Genomic DNA, 21,337 nt, shown 5'->3' on the forward strand with positions numbered 1-21,337 from the left:
TTCCAGAGGGTCTGGTGGGTAAGAGCCATGGCCCCCCAGACCCCTGGAATGTCTGTCTGCTCCCTGGGCTCCTCTCTGGGGGTGTCCCAGACCCCCCGCCCAAGGGGGCCCAGAGCCCAGGGGCTGCTCCCCACAGCTCCTCTGTGGGCGTGTCCAGCAGTGAGTCGGGTTCTTCCCAGTTCCTGTCGGTCTTGGATGTGCCCGGGCACAGCCACTGCCTCTTGGAGGAAGGAGATGGGGAGGAAGGAGGCAGGGCAGGTGTGACAGCGCTGTGCCCGTGTCTCAGCTTTGCCTGTCCCCGGGGAGCGTGTTCTCCCCTCTGTGTCTGCACCATCCCCCAGCGACACACGGGGCTGGTGCTGGGGGCCGTGTCCTCTCATGGGGTCGAGGGAGGTGTCGGCACCCCCGAGCCCACCGCCTCCTCCCGCGGGACGTCCTTGGGCAGCGGGGGCGAGGGGGCAGCCCCACCTGGGGCTGTCGCTGTCCCCAGAGCCCACCGCCGCTCTCGGGTGCCGCGCAGGTCTGTCACCGCAGGAGGGTACGCGTGTCACACCCGTCACACGCCGGGCCACACACGGTCCGTGCGCGCACACCCGTGCTGGTGCCCGCGCGCCGGTGCCCCGGACGCGGGGGCGCGCACTCCCCGCTGCCCTCACCCCTTACACGGGGGCGCGCATTCCCTGCTACCCCCACCCCTTACACGGGGGCGCGCACTCCCTGCTATCCTCACCCTGCACGCAGGAGCGCGCACTCCCCGCTGCCCTCACCCCTTACACGGGAGCGCGCACTCCCCCGCAGCCCGGACCCTCCTTCGGCGCTCGGCTACCCGCGCCTGGCCGGGCGGGGGCGGGGCCTGCATACTGATGAGCGCGCGGCCCCATTGTGCGCGGCGGCGGCCCGGCCCCGCCCCCCCCCCCGCGCCGGCCCCGCCCCCCGCGGAGCTGCGGCCGCGCGCGGCTGAAGATCCCGCGCAGCCTCCGCGCAGCCGCGCGCGCCCCGCGCCGCCAGGGCCATCTTGGGCCGCCGCCGCCGCCGCGGTGAGAGCGGGAGCGCCGGGCGGGGGGCGCGGGGCGGGGGACGGGCGGGGCTGGCCGTGCCGGGGGCGGTGGGGGTGGTTGCCATGGCGATGGGGGGGCCCGGGCGCGGGGCCCGTGCCTGCGGTGCCGCCGGGGAAGGAGCGGAGGGGGCTGTCACCGCCGGCGGTTCCGCGGTGGCGGCTGCGGGAGCCGGGGCAGGCCCGCCGCGGGTGTTCCCCTCTCCGTGTCTTTGCTCGCGGCGACCCCGTCTCCGCCGCCCTCCCGCGGCGCCGCGAGGAACCGAAAGCGCCGGTGACCCCGCGGCCCCCCGCTGCCGGGCCCGGCTGGAAATACCCCGGGCAGCGGGGCGCAGTGCCGGCCCGGGCGCCGCGGCCCTTCCCCGGGAAGTCCCCGCGGTTGCAGCCGCGGGGGAAGCCCCCGGCGCCCGCCGCCCCCGGGGAGCTCCGAGCCGCGGTGGCCGGCGCGGGGGGCGGCCCGGAGCGGGGGCGGCCGGAGCCCCGTGCCCCCCGCGGGCCGGGCGCCCAGTGCCGGCCGCGGAGGCTGGGGGGTCGCGAAGCCTTCGGGCTGTCCCCCCCCGCCCCGGCCTCTCCGGGGGCGGCCGCCCCTCCTCACCCGCCGCTCCACTGCTTCCCGCAGCCCCGGTGACAGACGGTGCCGCCGTCCCGCAGTGCCCGCCGCGGCCTCGGAAGACCCAGCCCACACCCGCTGATGAGCTCCATGAACCCCATGAAACCCTCGCTGCCGCCTGCGCCCCACGGGTGGGCGCCGGGGCAGCGTCCCTCCATCCACCCATCCATCCATCCACCCATCCATCCATCCATCCATCCATCCATCCATCCATCCATCCATCCATCCATCCTTCTATCCATGCATCCATCCATCATCCATCCCCCTGTCTGTCCCTCCATCCCTTCCATTCTTCGTCTCTCTGTTTCCTCAACCCCTCCATCCCTCCGTCCCTCCATCCCTCTGTCCTTCATCTTCATTAATTTGTTTTTCTTTCTAGTGATGGTTCATTTGCATACGAGGCTGTTCCTTGGCAACCGAGCACCAATCAGCCGCCGGGATCCCTCTCCGTGGTAACCACTGTCTGGGGTGTCAGCAACCCCTCCCAGAGCCAGGTACCAGCAGCACCCCCGCCCCAGGCATCCCCCGCGCCTGGATGCCGCTGCCCCTGCCTGACCCCCTGCCTCCCACCGCGCCCTGCAGGTTTTTGGCAGCCCCATGGGCCCTGGGGGAAGCAGCTCCAGCACGCCACTGCTGCCTGGCATGGCAGGCACCAGCTCGGGCATGAGCTCACCGCCGTTCCTGCCACAGCAGCCCTTTGCTGAGGGGGCACCGGGGAAGGGCTATGTGCAGCCGAGTGTCTATGGGCGCAACACCTACCCCAGCGCGCCAGGCTTCGCTGCCAGGTAAGGCCAGCCCTGTGCTTGGTGGCCTGGCACGTGCCCTGCTGCAGGGTCACTGCATTCCTGCTTCTCTGTTCTCCAGCTACAACGGTGGTCCGAGCGGCCCCGGAGGGATGGGGCTCCCCTCGCACGCCGGCCGCGCCACTGCTGATTTCACCCAGGCAGCAGCAGCTGCTGCTGTGGCTGCTGCTGCTGCCACGGCCACGGCCACGGCCACGGCGACGGTGGCAGCACTGCAGGAGAAACAGAGCCAGGAGCTGAGCCAGTACGGTGCGGTAAGAGCCTGGCTGTGGCAGAAGTGGGGAGCTGACAGCCCCCCCGGCCTGCTGTGACCCTTCTGTCTTCCTTGCTGCAGATGGGCACAGGGCAGTCTTTCAGCAGCCAGTTCCTGCCCCATGCTGGACCCCGTGGCCCCAACAGCATGAGCCCAGCGGGCATGGCAGGTGTTGTGGCCCCCTCTGGTGTCTCCCCTGTGAGCATGAGCCCAGTGCGGGCGCCCGGGACTGGCCCCCTCTATGGTGGGCAGCGAGTGCCTCAGCACACGTACCCTGGACCTCCCCAGAGCCAGCAGCTGCCCCGCCAGGGCCTCAAGCGGGCATACTCCAATGAGGTGAGTGCTGCCTTGGGGAAGGCTGTGGCGTATGGCGACCCCTTTTCCCGCTGGTGCTGACTCCCTGGCCCCACAGGGGTACCCAACGCAGCAGTACCTCCAGGGCGGGCAGTACGCTGCAGCTGGTGCCCAGTATGCCCCCAGCGCCCCCCAGTCCTCCGCTCCGTCCCCTTCATACCCTGGCCACAGGCTGCAGCAGGGCGTGGGCCAGTACCTCTCCGCTTCAGGCAGTGCTGGACCCTATTACAAGGTACCACAGGGGAACGTGGGCAAGGGGTGGAGGTCTGGGTGTCCACCACGCCCCGGTGCCAGCCCCTGGAGACCCTCCTCCTCCCGTAGCCAGCTGACCAGTTCAATGGGCAGAGCGCCAGCTTCGGCACCTACAGCCAGGCAGCCATCAATGGGGTGAGTCTGGCAGCGGGCGGGGTGGGGCTCTGCTGGCCGGGCTGGACGCTGAGGGCACATGCTGCCTCTACAGCCGGGCCGGTCACTGCCGGGGTACCCCAGCTCGCCGCTGGCCGGGAACCCCACGCCGCCCATGACACCAGGCAGTGGCATCCCCGCCTACGCGTCGCCCGGTCAGGATGTCAAGTCGCCCTTCCTGGCCGACATGAAGCCCAGCGTTGCCCCCGTGCACCCGTCCCCTTCAGGTAGGTGTCCCGGGTGAGGGGGGCACTTCACGGAGATCACCCCCGTGCCTCGAGCAGCACGGGGTACGCCTCGCTTCTGACAGCGCCGTGGCCTTTGCACCTTTAAAGGGAGGGTGGGAGGGAATTCAGGGAAGAGGGAGTGACTGCTGCCAGGATTTGGGGGCTGCTCGAGCCGGGGGTGAGCTGCCTGCGACTAGGAGGAGGGGCTTGATTAAAGGGTGTGGCCTCAGGGGCGGGGCTTTTTCAGGAGCGCTGGTTTGGTCGGGGGGCTTCTGCCTTTTGGGATCGGGAGGGGCTTGGGCATGGTGTGGTGTCCTGGAGCGAGTGGGAGGAATCTGCGGTGGGTGGGCTTCCTCCACAGGGGTGGGAGGGGGGTGGCCGCAGGGGTGGGGCCCCTTTGGGTGGGAAGAGCTCCCTGCATTGCACGGGGGGCAGGGTCGCGCTGTGGAGGGTGGGCTCCCTGCAAGCTGGGTCCCTGTGCGGCTGGGGCATGGCCAGGGTGCAGGGTAAGGTGTCGGGTTTCCCTGATGGTGGCATCCCACAGGGCCAGCCCCCGGCGAGGAGCTTCGACTGACCTTCCCGGTGCGGGACGGCGTGGTGTTGGAGCCCTTCCGCCTGCAGCACAACCTGGCCGTCAGCAACCACGTCTTCCAGCTCCGTGACTCTGTCTACAAGACCCTCATGATGAGGTGGGGATGCTGCGGGGACACCTTTTGTAGTGTCACACGGCGCTGTCCTGCGTGGCGGTGCGAAGCGTGGCTTGGCAGAGCTGCACGTGCCGTGGTTCAGCGTGGTGTCATGGTGTTTGGCACAGCGTGGTGCTGCGGGGCACGGCTTGGCATGGCACAGCGGGGTGGCGTGGCCTGGCACAGTGCTGTGCTGCTGTTGGGGTGTGTCACGGTGCCGTGTGGCTCAGTGTAACATGGAATGGCTCTGCGTGGCGTGGAGCAGCACGGTGTGGTGACACGTGGTGCTCACGTGTGGACACACGCCCTGCCTGTCCCCAGGCCCGACCTGGAGCTGCAGTTCAAGTGCTACCACCACGAGGACCGGCAGATGAACACCAACTGGCCGGCCTCCGTGCAGGTGAGCGTCAACGCCACGCCGCTCACCATCGAGCGCGGTGACAACAAGACCTCCCACAAGCCACTCTACCTGAAGCACGTCTGCCAGCCCGGCAGGAACACTATCCAGATCACTGTCACCGCCTGCTGCTGTGTGAGTCACCGGGAGGGTACCGGGAGAGGGAGGGTGCTGGCTGGGGCCGCAGCTCAGCCTCCCGTCTCCCCACAGTCCCACCTGTTCGTCCTGCAGCTGGTGCACCGGCCCTCGGTGCGCTCCGTGCTGCAGGGGCTCATCAAGAAGCGCCTGCTCCCCGCCGAGCACTGCATCACCAAAAGTGAGCGAGCACCTGGGCGTTAGGGGGATGCACTGTGGCAGGGAGGCCACAGCAGGATGGGGGGCGATGGTGCAGTGTTGCCCAGGTGCCACCACGGTGCCACCCCCATCCCAGGGTGCTGGTTCTGACCCTTGGTGCCCCTCGCCCCCACCTTCCCAGTCAAGCGTAACTTCAGCAGCGGGACCATCCCGGGGACACCAGGGCCCAATGGCGAGGATGGCGTGGAGCAGACGGCCATCAAGGTGTCCCTCAAGTGCCCTATCACCTTCCGGAGGATCCAGCTTCCAGCCAGGGGTCACGACTGCCGGCACATACAGGTGGGGTGTGGTGCTGACAGGGTGCTGGGGGTGTCCCCCACCCACTGTCCTGCCTCCTGCATCTCAGCTGCTGCTCTCCCCACAGTGCTTTGACCTGGAGTCATACCTGCAGCTCAACTGCGAGAGGGGGACGTGGCGGTGTCCTGTCTGCAAGTGAGTGGGGTCTGCAGTGGGGCAATGCCCTGCTGTCCCTGCCTGCAGGCATGGGTGTGTGTTTCACTACCTGTGGGGATGTATTTCCTGCCCTGGGAGAGGAATACTTCTTGCCTTAGGGGGAGGATCCTGTCTGGTGGGGGTTCCCTTACCTCACTCTGTTCCCACTCTGCCTGCAGTAAGACAGCCCTGCTGGAGGGGCTGGAGGTTGACCAGTACATGCTGGGCATCCTGATCTACATCCAGAAGTAAGTGCCTTCCCTTTGGCTGGTCCTGTGCCCCCCCTGGGGGGCTGTGCAGCCAGCGCCCCCAGCCTCACCTCCCCTGTGCTCCTGCTGCCCCCAGTTCAGAGCATGAGGAGATCACCATCGACCCGACCTGCAGCTGGAAACCCGTCCCTGTCAAACCCGACGTCCACATCAAGGAGGAGCCGGAGGGGCCGGCGCTGAAGCGCTGCCGGACGCTCAGCCCTGCACACATGGTGCTGCCCAACATCATGGAGATGATTGCGGCCCTAGGGCCTGGCTCTGTGCCCTTCCCGGCGTTGTCACAACCTCCAGCGGGGGCTGCCACCGACTACAGCACCCCGGGTACGGGGGGGACCCATGGGGGACAGGACTGAACCCCATCCCTGCGTGTGTGTCCCCCAATTGCCCCATTTCCTCTCACAGGTTCCAGCTTTCTGGGTCCTGGGGGCTTCCCAGAGCCTTTTGCTGCCCCTGGTGTCCCTGGCCCCTCAACGCTGAGCGACTTCACACCAGGCCCCTCCTCCATCTCCTACCAGCCCAACATCCCAGGCAGCCTTCTGGCCCCTGAGAAGCCTCCTGTGCCCCCTCTGCCTGCACAGGTCAGCTGGGCTATAGGTGGAGGGATTCCCCCCAAGCCCTCCCGTCTCACTGTGGGGGTCCCAGGGGAGGGAGGATCTCACGGCTATGCTCTTTCCCCCCCCACTCCCCAGCTTCCCCCGCCGGGACGAATGGAGCCGTCGCACCCCGCGGTGCAGCCGGGGCTGCACAACCCTCCCTCGGGCAGCCACCCGCGGAGCGCGGTGCTGCGGCCGCCCCTGGCACCCCCGGCCCACGCTGCCGACCTCGTCTTCCCCCCCGCGCCCGGCATGGCCGCGGCGGGCGACGGCTCCGAGGCTGCTGCCCTCGACGTGAGTACTCGGGGGGGTGGGCGAGGGTCCTGCTGCTGGCTCGGCACCCCGGCTGCCGCAGCGGGGTGGGCAGAAGCTGCGGGGAGCCGATCATGACACGCTGCCGCCCCCAGCTGCTGCCCGAGCTGACGAATCCCGACGAGCTGCTCTCCTACCTGGGGCCCCCCGACCTCCCCAGCAGCAGCAACGATGACCTCCTGTCTCTCTTCGAGAATAACTGAGCCATCCTCGCCCCCGCTCCCGGGGCTGGGGGGCAGCACTGTGTGCCCCTGCCCGCTGCAGAGCTGGGACCCCCCCCCGCAGCGGGGGGCTTTCTCAAAGGGCTGCGATGGGACAGAGGGGCTGAGCCCCCCCAGAAGCACAAGGCTGTACATAGTGTAGAAACACTACTGCTCCCCCGAGACTCCCCATATTTAAAGGCAAGTGCGTCACTGCGGGGCTGCCCGTGCCCCCCTATCAATGTGCAAATGCTGCTGCCCCTTGTACCGCACGGGTGTGGTGCGGGGCGCGGAGCTCAGCTCGCACGGCCCCGCGCCCAGCTGCCCTGTACGTCCCCGATGGCTATTAAAGGATCCTTCTGCAGGGCCACGTGTGTCCCCATCTTTTGTCATCCCGCTCCGGGGCTGGCCCCTCTGAGCAGGCAGGGCAGGGCGGCGGGAGGATCCGGAGGGGCGGAGGGTGTGTCCCGAGTAGCGAGGGAATCCTGCCCTATCCCCGAGCAGCGGCGGCGGTGAACCGGACCTGTGGCGTCAATCATTAACCGGGGCCGGCTGGGCGGTGCTGCAGTCGGACGGCGGAGGAGGGGAATCGGCTGTCTCCCCACGTCGGGCGGTGGGTTGGCAAGGCTGGGCCGCAGCTGCAAGCCGCAGAGGCCGCGGTGCCGCCGTTCCCGGGCCCGGCCCCTCACGGCCCCCGGCCCCTCACGGCTCCCGGCCCCGCACCCGCCGCTCCTCGCTCTCCGCACGGCGCATGCGCGCCGCGCCCTGCCCAGCGCCGGACCGCGGCCCCCGCCCCGCCCGCGCTTTTTCCCCCCCTTCCCCCCACTTTCAAACTCGGCGCCGCCGATTGGTTGCCCGCCCTGCCACTCCGCCACTGCGCCAGTCTCCGTTGGTCGGCGCTGCCGGAGAGGCGGGCTCTCCTCCACCCTATATAAAGGGCGGTGGGGCGCTGCGCTCCTTCTGCTGCGCCGCGCCCGCCGCACGGACGAGTGTCTGCTGCCCTGCTCGTGTCTCGCCATGGCCAACCCCGTCGTCTTCTTCGACATCGCCGCTAATAACGAGCCCCTGGGTCGCGTCACCTTCGAGGTGGGCGCGGGAGGCGGCCGGGGAGGGGCGGGGGGCGCCGCTGCCGTTTCCTCGCCGGGTGGGGGGCCGGCCGGCGGCGCGCGTGCGCGGCGGGGGCGCGCTGCTGCGGCCGCGGGGCCGCGGCGCCCCCGGCCCGGCGGGGCGAACAAAGGGCCGCGCCGCGCCGCGCTCGGGCGGCTCCGGGAGCGGCGGCGCGATGCCAGCCCGGGGCGCGCCATCGCCCGAGGCAGGCCGTCCGCACCTGGTCCGGTAGCGCTCGTTCCCCCTTACCGCTGGGCTCGCCACCGCCGCGTTCCCGCCGCGCCTCCGCTCCGCCCCGGGGCCGGGGGGGCGCGGCGGTTCCCCCCCCACTGCGGGTCGCGGCCGCCATTTTATCGCAAGGCCCCCGGAGCATCGGGATGAGCCGTGTGGGGCTCCCGGGCGGCGCTGCCCGAGCCTGGGGATGCCGGCGGGGAGTGCCGGCAACCCGATCGCCGCGGGATTGTCGCTGCAGGGCGAGGCATTTGTCACCGCGCCCGGGGCGCAGAGCATCCCTGGCACGGCCGGGCCTGCTCCGGGCGCCGCGCTCCCGCACGGGCGGCGCATCCAGCCCAAAACCCTCCTGAAGCGCTGGGAGGCGGCGCGCGCGCCCCGCCCAGGAAGGCTTCGGGCACATTAATGTTTAATTCAATCCAGGCCAGCGGAACGAACGCTTCTCTGCCCCGCTGGTGAGACGGGCGATGCCGCAGCTGTTAGTTCAGAGCTTGCGGATAACGGTGTGAGGCGGGGGGGAATCTAGAGCTGCTGGCACGGCTGAGAAGCTCCCACCGCTGGGGGTCCCTGGGCTCTGAGCAGTGTCTGGGGGCATTCCCTCGGTCTGGAGTGGCATGGGGTCATTGGCCAGTCATCAGCCCGGATTTGACAAATGCCTTTCTGTCTTTTACAGCTGTTTGCAGACAAGGTCCCGAAGACAGCAGGTTGGTAAAGCAACTTTAGCTCCCCTGCAACTGCACCAAGCCCTGTCCTGAACTCAACAAATAAATCTGTTCATGGTGTGGTTTGATTTCCTTTGCAGAAAACTTCCGTGCTCTGAGCACTGGTGAGAAGGGATTCGGCTACAAGGGGTCCTGCTTCCACAGAATCATTCCTGGGTTCATGTGCCAGGTGCGTGGTGCTCCCACTGCAGTGGGTGGGTGGGTGAGGCAGTCTGGAACTCGGGTAGGTTTTGGAGTTGGATGCTGGCAGATCCAGGGTGAGAGGTTGGTTCTGCCTTATGCCTGCACCCAGTTCTAGAGAGTTCTTCTGCACCCAAGTCCTGAAATGCTGCCTTTTCACAGGGCGGTGACTTCACGCGCCACAATGGCACTGGAGGCAAATCCATCTATGGGGAGAAGTTCCCAGATGAGAACTTCATCCTGAAGCACACGGGGCCTGGCATCCTGTCCATGGCCAACGCCGGCCCCAACACGAACGGTTCCCAGTTCTTCATCTGCACTGCCAAGACCGAGTGGTGAGGAGTGGGAAGAGAAGCTCGGGGTTCTTTGTGGGGGCTGTCAGGGACCGGCTGTGACCTGTGCTTCTCCTGCAGGCTGGATGGCAAGCACGTCGTCTTCGGCCGCGTCAAGGAGGGCATGAACGTGGTGGAGGCCATGGAGCGCTGCGGCTCCAAAGACGGCAAAACAAGCAAGAAGATCACCATCACCGACTGCGGGCAGCTCTCGTAAAGCCTCCTGCCACCGACTGACATTCCCCGGGCAGCCTGCCCCGCTGCAGCTCACCCGCTCCCACCCCGCTCCCGATGTACTGCTGCGTTTCTACTGGGTCACGGTCCCAGTGACCTTCGAGTCTGAATAAAACGAGTTCAACTACTCAGAGCAGCTCCCTTCTGTGCCCACCTGGGGAGGGGTTTGGTGCTGGTGGGGGAGGAAAAAAGTAAAAAAAGGTGTTGAGGGGGCAGGAGGGGCGCTGCCAGTGGGGTGGTTGGCACCCCAGTAGGATCCAGAGTGAAGAGAGTAAGCTGGTCTGGGCACTGAACTGATCCATGGGGGTTCTTAGTGTTTCAGCCCCTTAGAACCCCAAAATCTACCCTGCACATCCCAAATCAACCCCTGGATCCTCACAAACAACCCTTGGGACACTCCAAATCCACTTAAGGACATCCTAATCCACTTAAGGACATCCTGAGCCCTCAAAATCACCACAAGACCTCCCCTCAGACACCCCCCATTCCCTGGGACTCCTCTGGCAGCCCCCAAATGTAACCTGAAAACCTCTCCTTCCCAGGAATCCCCCCAAACACCTACTGGGACCCTCCAAGCCCCTCCAGACCCCCTAAATCCAGCCTAGTACACCCCAGAGTGACTGGGAACCCCAACCCCCCTGCCAGGGACCCTCCAACCCCCATTTGATGCCCCCAAATCCACCTCAGAATCCCCCCAAGGAGCCCCCGGGGTCCCCCACCACCCTCTAGATCCCCCTAATCCACCATGAGATGCACAAACATCTGCTGAGAGGCCCCTGAGACCACCCAAAACCACCCTGGGACCCCCCTAAATACTCCCTGGGACCACCCCTACACAAAGCCCCCCCTGCACACTGTTCCAGCCCCACCACGTCCTTGCCTTCCCCCCACCACGCGGCCTTGTCCTCCCCCCGTGTCCTTGTGTGCCTCCTGATGTCCTTGTGTCCACCCATCCCCCAGAGACATCCCAGCCTGGATGTCCCCTGTGCCCCTTCCCCTGTGGTGGCACTGTCTCCCTGTCCCATTGGGGGGTCCCTAGAGGGCTGTCTGCGTGTCCCCAGCTTGTCACTGTGTCCCCTTTCCCCAGAGTGGATGTCCCCAGGGGGGTGTCCTCCAAGTCTCTATGCCCAGGATATCCCCAAGATGTCACCCCCTTGTCCTCCCCAACCTGGGGTGTCCCCAAGGTGTCCCATCCAGTGTGTCCCTGTCCCTGGGGTGTCCCCACAGTCTCCCCAGGGTGACAACCAGGGTGTTCCCATGTTCCCTGCACGTCCCCAAAGTGTCCCCAGGGTGACGATGGCCCCAGACCAGGATGTCCCCATGGCTCCCACAGCCCCCTCCGTGTCCCCTGTGCCCATCCATCTCATTCCCCCTCCTGTGCCTTCCATGTCCCCCATATCCCCCTCATGTCCCCATGTCCCCCTGTGTCAGCTGGCGCTGCAGGAGGGCCAAGGGTGGTCCAAGGGAGGGATCCCCACGTTGAGACATCCCCCCCCTTCTGCAGTACCCCTCCCGAGGGCCCCCCACCGTGGCACCCCACAAACTGACACATCCCAGGGTGGGGGGGTCCCCTTCCTGACTTCAGCACCCCTCAGATTATTGTGGGTCCCACCTCTAATCATGCCAGGACCCACTCCCTGGGGGGATGTCACCCCCCAAGGGGACATCCCGAGGACTCACACTCTGTTGGAGACCTCCCTCGCTACTGCTGAACCCCAAAAAATGTCTCTGATCCTCAAATGCTGCTGCCAGAGTGAGGGAATGGGGGGGCAGGCAGGATCTGGGTGCAGGGACTTAAGGGGGGGGTGGGAGCACCCCCATGGGGATTGGGATAGGGGATATTTGGGGAGGTGAGGATTTGAGGGCTGAGGCACCCCCAGGGCGGGTGGCTCTTGGGAAATTTCAGTCCGGGGCACCCACAGGGGACTCAGGGGGTCCCCAAGGGGGAGGAATGAGTGGGTGCACATGGAAAGTTGATGCAAAGAGTTGGGGGGTGAACCTCGAGAGGACGGAGCTTAAAATGTGCTCTTTATAAGGTGGTGTTTGCAGGGGCAGGGCTCGAGGGGGCACTTTTACAGTGGTGGGGTCAATTTGGGGGGTTGGGGATTAGAGGTTTGCTTTAGGGAGGAATCAGTAGGCAGGGGTTCTGGGGCAGGGGCTACGGGTCTGTTTTATAGAGGATGGGGGGCTGCCTCCAGGGGCGGGGGGCCACGACAGAGCGGCCAGGCTTTGACGAAAAACGCGGCTTTGAGCCTCAAGGGGTGGGTTTTAAGGCGCCCTCTTATGGGGCTGGCCTTAGGGGCCACTTTTATACTTACGGGGGGGGTTTGCTGTGACGGCTCGCCTGTGCCACCTGCGAGGGGCAGGACTTTAGGGGTGGCGCTCCATGGGGCGTGGTTTGGGGGGCTCCCCCAATATAGGCGCTGTGCAGATCCCCCCCCCGCGGGCCATGGCGGTGCTGCTGCTGTGCGTGCTGCTGCTGCTGTCGCTGCTGCTGTCGCTGCTGCTGTCGCGACAGCGCCGGCGCGGCCCGCGCTGCGGCGCGCTGCACCTGCTGCACCCGCAGGGGGCGCTGCACCTGAGCCGCCTGGCGCGGCGGCACGGGCCCGTGCTGCGCATGCGCCTGGGGGGCCGCGGTGAGTGAGGGGAGCCCGAGAGGGGCGCGAACCGAACCTGCCGGGGCACCACAGCACCCCAAAACCCCTCTTCCTGCTGCTTAGAGGGTACCCCGAAACCGGCCTGGCCCGAAAGCCCCTCTCCCTGCTCCTTAGGGGGCACCCTAAAACCGACCCGACCCCAACTCCCCTCTCCCTGCTCCTTAGGGTGAGTGAGGGCACCCCGAAACCGACCTGACCCGAACCTGCCGGACCCCACAGCACCCCAAAACCCCTCTCCCTGCTGCTTAGAGGGTACCCCGAAACCGACCCGACCCGAACCCCCATCTCCCTGCTCCTTAGGGTGAGTGAGGGCACCCTGAAAGCAACCTGACCGGACCCCACAGCACCCCAAATCCCCCTCTCCCTGCTGCTTAGGGGGCACCCCAAAACCATCCTGACCCGAACCCCCCTCTCCCAGCTTCTTAGGGTGAGTGAGGGCACCCCAAAACCGACCTGACCCGAACCCCCCTCTCCCTACTCCTTAGGGGGCACCCCAAAACCGGCCTGACCCGAACCCCCCTCTCCCTGCTCCTTAGGGGGCACCCCAAAACCGACCCTACCCGAACCTGCCCCAAACCCCCCAGACCCCCAAACCCCCCTCTCCCTGCTCCTTAGGGTGAGTGAGGGCACCCCAAAACCGATCTGACCCGAACCTGCCCAGACCCCTCAGCACCCCAAATCCCCCTCTCCCTGCTGCTTAGAGGGCACCCTAAAACCAGCCTGACCCGAACCCCCCTCTCCCTGCTCCTTAGGGTGAGTGAGGGCACCCCAAAACCGATCTGACCCGAACCTGCCCCTCTCCCTGCTCCTTGAGTGGCGGCACCCTGAAACCGACCCGACCCGAACCTGCCGGACCCCACAGCACCCCAAAACCCTCCTCTCCCTGCTCCTTAGGGGGCACCCTAAAACCGGCCTGACCCGAACCCCCCTCTCCCTGCTCCTTAGGGGGCACCCCAAAACCGACCCTACCCGAACCTGCCCCAAACCCCCCAGACCCCCAAACCCCCCTCTCCCTGCTCCTTAGGGTGAGTGAGGGCACCCCAAAACCGATCTGACCCGAACCTGCCCAGACCCCTCAGCACCCCAAATCCCCCTCTCCCTGCTGCTTAGAGGGCACCCTAAAACCAGCCTGACCCGAACCCCCCTCTCCCTGCTCCTTAGGGTGAGTGAGGGCACCCCAAAACCGATCTGACCCGAACCTGCCCCTCTCCCTGCTCCTTGAGTGGCGGCACCCTGAAACCGACCCGACCCGAACCTGCCGGACCCCACAGCACCCCAAAACCCTCCTCTCCCTGCTCCTTAGGGGGCACCCTAAAACCGGCCTGACCCGAACCCCCCTCTCCCTGCTCCTTAGGGTGAGTGAGGGCACCCCACAACTGACCTGACCCGAACCTGCCGGACCCCTCAGCCCCCCAAAACCCCCTCTCCCTGCTCCTTAGGGGGCACCCCAAAACTGATCCGACCCAAATCCCCCTCTCCCTGCTCCTTAGGGTGAGTGGGGGCACCCCAAAACCGACCTGACCCGAACCTGCCCGGACCCCCCAAACCCCCCTCTCCCTGCTCCTTAGGGTGAGTGGGGGCACCCCAAAACCGACCTGACCCGAACCTGCCTGGACCCCCCAAACCCCCCTCTCCCTGCTCCTCAGGGACTCCCCGAACCCCCAGCCCTGCCCTTTCCCCCTGCCGCGGGGACCTCCCCAACCTTCAGCCCTCTCCCCAACACCCCCCCAAACCTCTCCTGGGGTCCCAGCCCCCCGATGCTCCCCCCAAAACCCCAGGCCAGGCCTCTGTGCTTGCTTTGGGAACTGTTTTGGAGCAGCCCCAGCCCCTGCTCTCCCCTGCAGACGTGCTGGTGGCCAGCTCGGTGGCGACCATCCGTGAGGCGCTGGTCCGGCACTGGGGGGACTGGCTGGGGCGTCCCCCCAGTTATCTGGGTATGGGGCCAGGGGAGCCCGGGTGGGCTGTGGGGGGGAGGCTGGAGGGGTTCCTGTGGGGTTTGGGGAGTGCCCTGTGGGTAGTGAAGCCCTTTGGGGCATTGGGAGTCACTGTGGGGTTTGCAGGGTTCTCTGTGGGGCTTGGGAGGGTCACTAAGGGTGTGGGGGGGCAAGTCCCTATAGGTTTGCAGGGTGTCCCTATGAGGTTGAGGGGGTTGTTTTGGGATTTGGAGGGGGTCCCTATGGGGCTGGGGACATCGGTACTGGGTTCTGGAGGGGGGGGTTGCCTGTAGGAGCTAGGGCAGTCTCTAGAGCTCTCTGCCCCACCAGACACACCAGGGTTCCTGGTGGGATTAGGAGGGTCCTATGGAGGAGGCAGCTATGGGGTTGAAGGAGCTTTATGAGGTAGAAAGGCACCGTAGAACCTCCCTGGTGTACTGGAAGTGGGTCCCCAGAGGGGCTGGGGGGGTTTTTGGGGGTCCCTGACTGCTTCTGCCCAGCACCAGGGTCGCTGGTGTCTCTGGGTCACTGTAGGGACTGGGGGGGTTTTGGGGGTCCCTGACTCCTCCTGCCCAATGCCAGGGTCGCTGGAGGTGGGTCCCTGTAGGGTCTGGGGGGTTTCTGGGGGTCCCTGACTGCTCCTGCCCAACGCCAGGGTCGCTGGTGTCTCGGGGGGGCCGGGACCTGGCACTGGGAGCCCCCTGCCCTGGCTGGCGGCGGCAGCGGGGAGCGGTGCGGGGGGCACTGGCCCGGGCTGGGGGGCGGCTCGGGCCCCTCCTTTGGCTGCAGGGCCGGGAGTTGTGTGAGGTGAGACCCTAAAAACTGACTTCTCCCCAAACTGACCCTCCTGCAACCCGGACACCCCCAAAACTGATCCTTCCCAAAACAGACCCCACACATTGTTGACCAGCAAAACCCTGCGCCATGCCCCCCAAAACTGATACCTTAAACACCACCCCCTTCACCCCAACCCCACCCAATCCGTGTCCCCTGCATCTGAAAACTGCCCCCCAAACCCTGCCCCCTGCACTCAACCCCCAATCTCTGCGTCCCAAACCCTGCACCCACACCACTGTCCCCCAAAACTGACCCACCCAAACCTCACCCTCTGCACCCCAATCCTGTGAGTCCCCAAAGCTCCCTTAGAGCTCTGCACTTCTCTCGTGTGACCCCCTAAAGCATCCTTAGACTCCCCTTTATTTCCCCAGGCTTCTCTCTAACCTTTTTTTCCCCCAGGAGCTGCGTTCCCATGGCGAGGCCCCCCTGGACCCCTTTGAGGTGTTCACCTTCCACACCTGCAGCACCATCGCACGCCTCCTCTTCGGGGACCTGGTGGGGATTTAGGGGGGCCCCAGGATGGACACAGGGGTTTGGAGAGGACCCCAGCTTTTTGGAGGGCCCAGGGGTTTGGGGGGGACCCCTGGGAGTTTGTGGAGGGAGCTGTTTTGGGGGGGACTGAGCAATTTGCGGGTGGGTGGCAGAGGTTTGGGGGCACACAGAGGTTTGAGGGGACCCCAAGAGTCTGAAATGATGCTGGGGGTGTTCTGGGGGATCTTGAGTGCCCAGGTGTGCCCTCCTGCAGGTGCCCCCCCCGGGGGAGCTCCGGGCCTTCTCCCGCTGCCTGGGGGAGCTGCTGCAGGTCTGGGGGCACGGCAGTGTGCGGGTGCTGGACCTGCTGCCCCTGCTGCGGGTGAGCCTGGCAGCTCCTCTGGGTGCCCTTTTTGCTGCGTGAGGGGCTGTGGAGCCCTCTGGGGGCAATGAGGGGGTGGTGGGGGGCTGCAGGGGGGCTATGGAGCCTTGGTGGGGGTTATGTGGCCCGTGGGAGGGGTGTGGGGCTGGTGGGGTTATATGGGGTTGGGAGTGAGGTTTTAGGAGCTGTGTGGGACTGGAGAAGGGTGTGGGGGGCTGACAGGGAGCTTATAGGGTCCATAGGGGGCTTGGGTGGTGTCTATGGCACTGGGAAGGGACTGTGTAATGCTAGGAGGGGAAGTATGGGGTCTCTGCGGGGCTGGACAGGGGTTATAGTGTCTGTGTGGGGCTAGAGGGAGTGTTACAGGGTCTATATGGTGTTGGGGAGCTCTGTGGGCCTGGGAGGGGCAGTTGTGGGGGCTCTATAGGGCTGAGGTGGGGTAAAGTGTCTCTGTGGAGCTGTAGGACATTGGAGGGGTCTGTATGGCCCAGGGGAGCAGCCATAGGGTTTCTCTAGGGCTCAGGAGACATGCAGCATCTCTGGGGGAGGTGGGGTCTCTCTGAGGTCAAAGGTTTCTGGGGGTTGGGGTCCCCATGGAGTCCCTGTGCCCAGGCCCTGCCCAACCCAGGACTGCAGAAGCTGCTGCAGCTTGTCCAGCACCGGGACGCGTTTGTGGAGGCCCAGATCCAGCGGCACCAGGTGGGGAGCCGGGGGGCAGGGGAGACCCAGGGGTTTGGAAAATACGTGGGGGTCTGGAAGGACCCAGGTTCAGGAGTTTGGGGGGTACCCAGGGGCTTGGGGTCACCCACATATTTTGGAGGAACAGAGGTTTGTGGGGACTCAAGGGGGTGGGAGGAGCCGGGGGTCTCAGGGGGACGTTGGGCTGGGGGGAATGTAAGGCTTGGGGGAGGAACCAGGGGTTTTGGGGGTTTGGAAGGGGGTTTGTTTGGGTGCAGCTGGGGATCAGGAGAAACACGTGTCCTCTCTTTGGCAGGCCTGCCCCTCCCCTCCCCCGGACACAGTTTTGGGGGCGCTGCTGGGGCGCGATTCCGGGGCACGGGGGGGCCCCCTGAGCCCCCCCCGGCTGCACATGGCGCTGGTCGACCTGTTCATTGGGGGCACCGAGACCACGGCAGCTGCTCTGGGCTGGGCTGTGGCCTTCCTGCTGCACCGCCCCGAGGTGAAACCCGGGTCCCTCCATGGCTTCCGTGCAGCCCTGGAGGGTCCCGTGTCCCCCCCCGGGGGTCCTGTGTCCCCACCCATGTCCTATATGTGTTCTGTGTGTCCCTCATGTCCCCCTCTCCACGGGGTTCCTGCTGCTCTGCCCCCCTGTACAGTGCCAAGGCTCCATGTGGGGGTCCCATATCCCCCCCCTTGTGTCCTACATGTCCCCCTTGTCCTCCTCCCCATGGCTGACACCTTGCCCTTGCACCACTCTGAGGTGCCACATGGATGTCACAGACATCTCAGAGCTGTGTCCCCACCTGGCTCCTGGGTTTGGGGTTGCCGTGGAGAGGTGGCTCAGGGTCTGGGGTTAGAGGGTCCCAAGAGGCAGATCTGGGGGCTCAGGGGTGTCCCCAAGGAGGAGGGGGGAGCAGGTTTGGGTCCCAGGGCAGGTTTGGGGGTTTGGAGGGATCCGGGGGCTTCAAGGGGGTCCTTAAGGGAGAGGGGCAGGCTTGGGGTCCCAGGGGCAGGTCTGTGAGCTGGGGAGGGTCTGGGGTGTCCCCCTGTCATCCCCTTGCCACAGCGTGCCCCCTGGGATGCCCCCGCTGCCCTGGCAGAGCAGACACCCCCTGTGCTCCCCCTGTGCAGCTGCAGGCGCGGCTGCGGGCGGAGCTGCAGGGGGCACAGGGACCCCCGGGGCCGGGGGACACGGGGCGCCTGCCCCTCCTGCAGGCCACCGTCAGCGAGACCCTGCGGCTGCGACCCCCCGCGCCCCTGGCACTGCCACACTGCGCCCTGCGCCACAGCAGGTACGGGACAGGCAGGGACAGGGGACAGGGCGGGGACAGAGCAGGGACAGGGCGGGGACAGAGCAGGGACAGGGGACAGCGCAGGGACAGGGACCAGTCTGTCTCCGTGCAGTCTTGGGGGGCTCCCCGTGGTGGCTGGCACTGTCCTGGTCCCCAACCTGCTGGCAGCCCAACAGGACCCTGACATCTGGCAGCACCCCGAGGTCTTCCTGCCTGGTATGTGGGTACACCTGCACTCTGAGTGCTCCCCCAAACATCAGACTGGGGCTTTCCCTGATTCCTGGCTATCCTGGGAACACCTTGGTGGCATGAGTGTCCCCCCAAACCCACACCCCCTCCTCCAAACCTGTGGTTCTCTCCCCCATCCCCATTAGCCCCTCCGTATATCTGTGTACCCCCACAAAACCTGTGGGTCCCTCTGTTCCTCCCCTCCATCCCCCCCCACCCCCAAACCCCTGAGACCCCCCCTCAGGTGTCTGAATCCCTTATGTCACCCTGGGGTCTCCCCCGACCTTAGGGTCCCTCCGAGCCCCTGGGTCACCCCAAACCCCCATGTCTCCCTTCTGAACCCCGAGGTCCATCCTGGGCAACCCCCGGGTTCCCTCCAAACTTGCCGAGGTCCGCCCCTCAGTCTTGGGTCCCCCCGAAGTCCCGTGGGTGCCCCCGTGCCCCGGGACCCCCGGCGCTGACCCGTGGCCCCCAGAGCGGTTCCTGGCCCCGGGCGCTCCCTCGCGGTCGCTGCTGCCGTTCGGCTGCGGGGCGCGGTCGTGCCCGGGAGAGGGGCTGGCGCGGGCCGAGCTCTTCGTGTTCCTGGGGCTGATCCTGCGGGAATTCCGTCTGGAGCCGGGCCCGGCGGGGCTGCCGGGGCTGAAGGGGTCGCCGGGCACGGTGCTGCGCTGTCCCCCCTTTCTCATGCGTATGGTGCCCTGCCAGCCCCCGGGATCACCCTGACCCCGCCTGACCACTTCGTTACTTTTCTGAACACTCTGTGACTCGCCTGAGTTTTTTTGAGCCTTGCTGAATACACCTGACTTCACCTGACGCTGTGTGACGCTGCCTGAAGCTGGCTGACCGTGACCCCCTGACTGACCCCACCTGGCCTCGGCCTCACCCCTGCCAGCCCTGTGGCTGACCTTGACCCCAGCTGTGACCCCAGCTGTGACCCCAGCTGTGACCCCAGCTGTGACCCCAGCTAACCCCTCTGACCCTGCTTGACCCCATCCCAACTCACCTGACCACACCTGATCCATTGGTGTGGGTGCTCCCATTCAACACCAGGGTCAGTGCAGTGCGGGAGGACCCCATTTACCTCCTCCTAATAAAATCTGTACTTTGGCCCCACCCCGCAAGTCCCGGCTCTTCCTGGGACCCCCAAAACCTCCGGAACGCCCGAAGCCCAGCCTTTCCCCCGCCCCACGACCGGCCACTCTCGGCAGCCGAACCCTCGGGCAGCACCGGGGGAGAGCGCTCCGGCTGGTTTGCCCTTCCCGGCCCCGCAAAGCCCCGGTCCGCTTCGGGCTCTCGGTCCGGTTCGGGCTCGCGGTGCGGTTCGGGCTCGCGGTGCGGTTCGGGCTCTCGGTCCGGTTCGGGCTCGCGGTGCGGTTCGGGCTCTCGGTCCGGTTCGGGCTCGCGGTGCGGTTCGGGCTCTCGGTCCGGTTCGGGCTCTCGGTCCGGTTCGGGCTCTCGGTGCGGTTCGGGCTCTCGGTCCGGTTCGGGCTCGCGGTCCGGTTCGGGCTCGCGGTGCGGTTCGGGCTCTCGGTGCGGTTCGGGCTCGCGGTCCGGTTCGGGCTCGCAGCCCTGCGCGGCGCGCTGGCTTCCGCCGGTCCGCCTAGCAACAGGTGACCCGAAGCGCTCTGATTGGCCTGTGCCTGGCAACCGGTACATCTGATTGGCTTGGAGCTGTTGAGGGCGTCGTGCCCTGAGGCGAGCGGGCGGCTGCGGCGCTCCGAATGTGCCGAGGAGCGCTCCCCCCGACCAAAAACGCGAGGGAGAGGACAGAGGAGGGGCAGGGAAGGGACGAGACCGCCCGAGCCATGTGTTCCAAATGGGGACAACAGCAAGGAAGGGGTAGGCAAGGCAAGGGGACGGTAAAGGCAACGCAACTAAAGGGAGAGGCAGGCAAGGGGAAGCAAGGCAAGGCAAGGGGTTCCAGGCAAGGCAAGGGGGTCCAGGCAAGGCAAGGGGGTCCAGGCAAGGCAAGGGAAGGCACTGGAAGCCAAGATAAGGAAAGGAAATGGAGGAGTAGGCCAGGTAAGGCAGTGCAAGGCAGCGGAGGGGTTGTTACCTGAACTATCCGGCTGTAGGATAAATGCTCAAAATAAACATTGGACCCTTAAGGAAAGAGTCTGTCACCCTCTGTAAAACTCAAGGGGAGAACAAGGCTCGAAGGACAGCTCTCCATGCTGCTGGGAACTGCGTCTCCCGGGGTCCCCACCGCCGCGGGTGCCGCCCGCTGCCCCCGCTCCATCATCCCTGCAGCCCCCACTCCATCATCCCTGCAGCCCCCGCTCCATCATCCCCTCATCCCCCGTGACATAACTCAGGTTTCCCACAGGCTCCTCGGGCTTTGCAGAACCACTCCACGTTCACTCCACAGCTACTAAAAGTCGTGAAGTAGCTATTTAGCACTTTATTCAGCACCGGAGGCACGCAGGACGGATCCTTGAAGAACACGCGCGCCCTCCGAGAGTCCAACCTCCCCTTTGTCCTCCCCTTAATGCATACTCATTAAGTTTCGCAATAGGCTCATGCATATTCATCGCGTTACAATTAGTTCATATCAGTCCTTGAGCAGAGAGCTCCGCTTGTCCGTTGTCTCCTGCAGCCTCAGTTTTGGCTTGTTTCAAGGTCCGAGGGGCCCCTCTTATCTTCCTCTAGCTTGGAAGTTCACATTCCTTTCACCTTGCTCGAGGCAGTTTTGCAAGGTACAGGCTTTTCCGAACACAGCAAATTTAACAGATTAATTCAAAACAGCACACTCTGCCTAAATCTGAAATGTATTTCTAACCCAAGTTAATTCCTAATGTCTCACTTGGCAGGAGATGAGGGATTTTTAGGGATTTTTGTAGAACTATTGAGGGCAATTTTAGGACTTTTTTAAGAGTAGGGTATTTTGAGGGTTTTGGAGGGAATTTTTAGGTTTTTTTTAGGGTCTTATCAGGGCATTTTAATGATTTTTGGGGTAGAAGGAAAGGAAAGTCTAGCACCCCGTTGTTTAAGGGGCTGTGTAGGGGAGGGAACTCCCCACAGGATCTTTCTTCACCTCGGCCCCCACTCCAAGGTGCAGCAGCTGCTCTCAGAGGGTTACCCCGGCACACCCGTCCAGAGG

The 21,337-nt window shown here is 65.7% G+C and overlaps 3 protein-coding genes and 1 long non-coding RNA gene across 6 annotated transcripts; 3 read left to right on the top strand and 1 right to left on the bottom strand.

Annotated features, from left to right (window-relative positions):
• The first annotated feature begins 898 nt into the window (after positions 1–898).
• Positions 899–7,317, top strand: ZMIZ2 (zinc finger MIZ-type containing 2). 2 transcript variants are annotated; one of them, XM_064400405.1, is made up of 19 exons: positions 899–1,037; positions 1,674–1,795; positions 2,044–2,158; positions 2,247–2,449; positions 2,529–2,721; positions 2,802–3,056; positions 3,133–3,306; positions 3,396–3,461; positions 3,535–3,706; positions 4,251–4,395; positions 4,714–4,924; positions 5,000–5,105; positions 5,265–5,422; positions 5,508–5,575; positions 5,755–5,823; positions 5,921–6,165; positions 6,247–6,422; positions 6,534–6,731; positions 6,845–7,317. In XM_064400405.1, exons 2-19 carry the CDS (start codon positions 1,746–1,748, stop codon positions 6,950–6,952), a joined length of 2,712 nt encoding a protein of 903 aa, XP_064256475.1. In that variant the 5' UTR covers positions 899–1,037; positions 1,674–1,745; the 3' UTR covers positions 6,953–7,317. The 2 variants fall into 2 exon arrangements, with proteins under 2 accessions (XP_064256475.1, XP_064256476.1); XM_064400406.1 differs by having other exon boundaries at positions 6,280–6,422.
• Positions 7,318–7,884: 567 nt separating this feature from the next.
• Positions 7,885–9,886, top strand: PPIA (peptidylprolyl isomerase A). Its single transcript, XM_064400407.1, has 5 exons — positions 7,885–8,035; positions 8,961–8,991; positions 9,090–9,178; positions 9,352–9,524; positions 9,603–9,886. The coding sequence occupies exons 1-5, from the start codon at positions 7,967–7,969 to the stop codon at positions 9,736–9,738; spliced, it is 498 nt and encodes a 165-aa protein (XP_064256477.1). The 5' UTR covers positions 7,885–7,966; the 3' UTR covers positions 9,739–9,886.
• A 2,160-nt stretch (positions 9,887–12,046) lies between these two features.
• On the top strand, positions 12,047–19,328 carry LOC135287143 (steroid 21-hydroxylase-like). 2 transcript variants are annotated; one of them, XM_064400483.1, is made up of 10 exons: positions 12,077–12,391; positions 14,257–14,346; positions 15,002–15,153; positions 15,583–15,678; positions 15,929–16,036; positions 16,649–16,735; positions 17,031–17,216; positions 17,849–18,009; positions 18,122–18,225; positions 18,713–19,328. In XM_064400483.1, the coding sequence occupies exons 1-10, from the start codon at positions 12,142–12,144 to the stop codon at positions 18,958–18,960; spliced, it is 1,482 nt and encodes a 493-aa protein (XP_064256553.1). In that variant the 5' UTR covers positions 12,077–12,141; the 3' UTR covers positions 18,961–19,328. The 2 variants fall into 2 exon arrangements, with proteins under 2 accessions (XP_064256552.1, XP_064256553.1); XM_064400482.1 differs by lacking the exons at positions 18,122–18,225; positions 18,713–19,328 and having other exon boundaries at positions 12,047–12,391; positions 17,031–17,880.
• Positions 12,588–13,672, bottom strand: LOC135287144 (uncharacterized). The gene is made up of 3 exons (XR_010350992.1): positions 13,612–13,672; positions 13,203–13,474; positions 12,588–13,065 (listed from the first exon to the last, which is right to left on the bottom strand). It is a non-coding gene; the product is annotated as an uncharacterized LOC135287144 (long non-coding RNA).
• Positions 19,329–21,337: the final 2,009 nt, after the last annotated feature.

Source organism: Passer domesticus, chromosome 28 (assembly GCF_036417665.1).
Source record: "Passer domesticus isolate bPasDom1 chromosome 28, bPasDom1.hap1, whole genome shotgun sequence".
In the NCBI taxonomy this organism is placed as follows: domain Eukaryota; kingdom Metazoa; phylum Chordata; class Aves; order Passeriformes; family Passeridae; genus Passer; species Passer domesticus.

Bases quoted from the DNA above. Each gene is read 5' to 3' on its own strand.
- ZMIZ2 (XM_064400405.1), top strand. From the start codon at position 1,746: ATGAGCTCCATGAACCCCATGAAACCCTCGCTGCCGCCTGCGCCCCAC. The intron at 5,576-5,754 runs GTGAGTGGGGTC...CTCTGCCTGCAG, and splicing joins TGGCGGTGTCCTGTCTGCAA to TAAGACAGCCCTGCTGGAGG. The intron at 6,732-6,844 runs GTGAGTACTCGG...TGCCGCCCCCAG, and splicing joins CCGAGGCTGCTGCCCTCGAC to CTGCTGCCCGAGCTGACGAA.
- PPIA (XM_064400407.1), top strand. From the start codon at position 7,967: ATGGCCAACCCCGTCGTCTTCTTCGACATCGCCGCTAATAACGAGCCC. The intron at 8,992-9,089 runs GTTGGTAAAGCA...TTTCCTTTGCAG, and splicing joins CAAGGTCCCGAAGACAGCAG to AAAACTTCCGTGCTCTGAGC. The intron at 9,525-9,602 runs GTGAGGAGTGGG...CTTCTCCTGCAG, and splicing joins TGCACTGCCAAGACCGAGTG to GCTGGATGGCAAGCACGTCG.
- LOC135287143 (XM_064400482.1), top strand. From the start codon at position 12,142: ATGGGGCGTGGTTTGGGGGGCTCCCCCAATATAGGCGCTGTGCAGATC. The intron at 15,154-15,582 runs GTGAGACCCTAA...TTTTTCCCCCAG, and splicing joins AGGGCCGGGAGTTGTGTGAG to GAGCTGCGTTCCCATGGCGA. The intron at 16,736-17,030 runs GTGGGGAGCCGG...TCTCTTTGGCAG, and splicing joins CCCAGATCCAGCGGCACCAG to GCCTGCCCCTCCCCTCCCCC.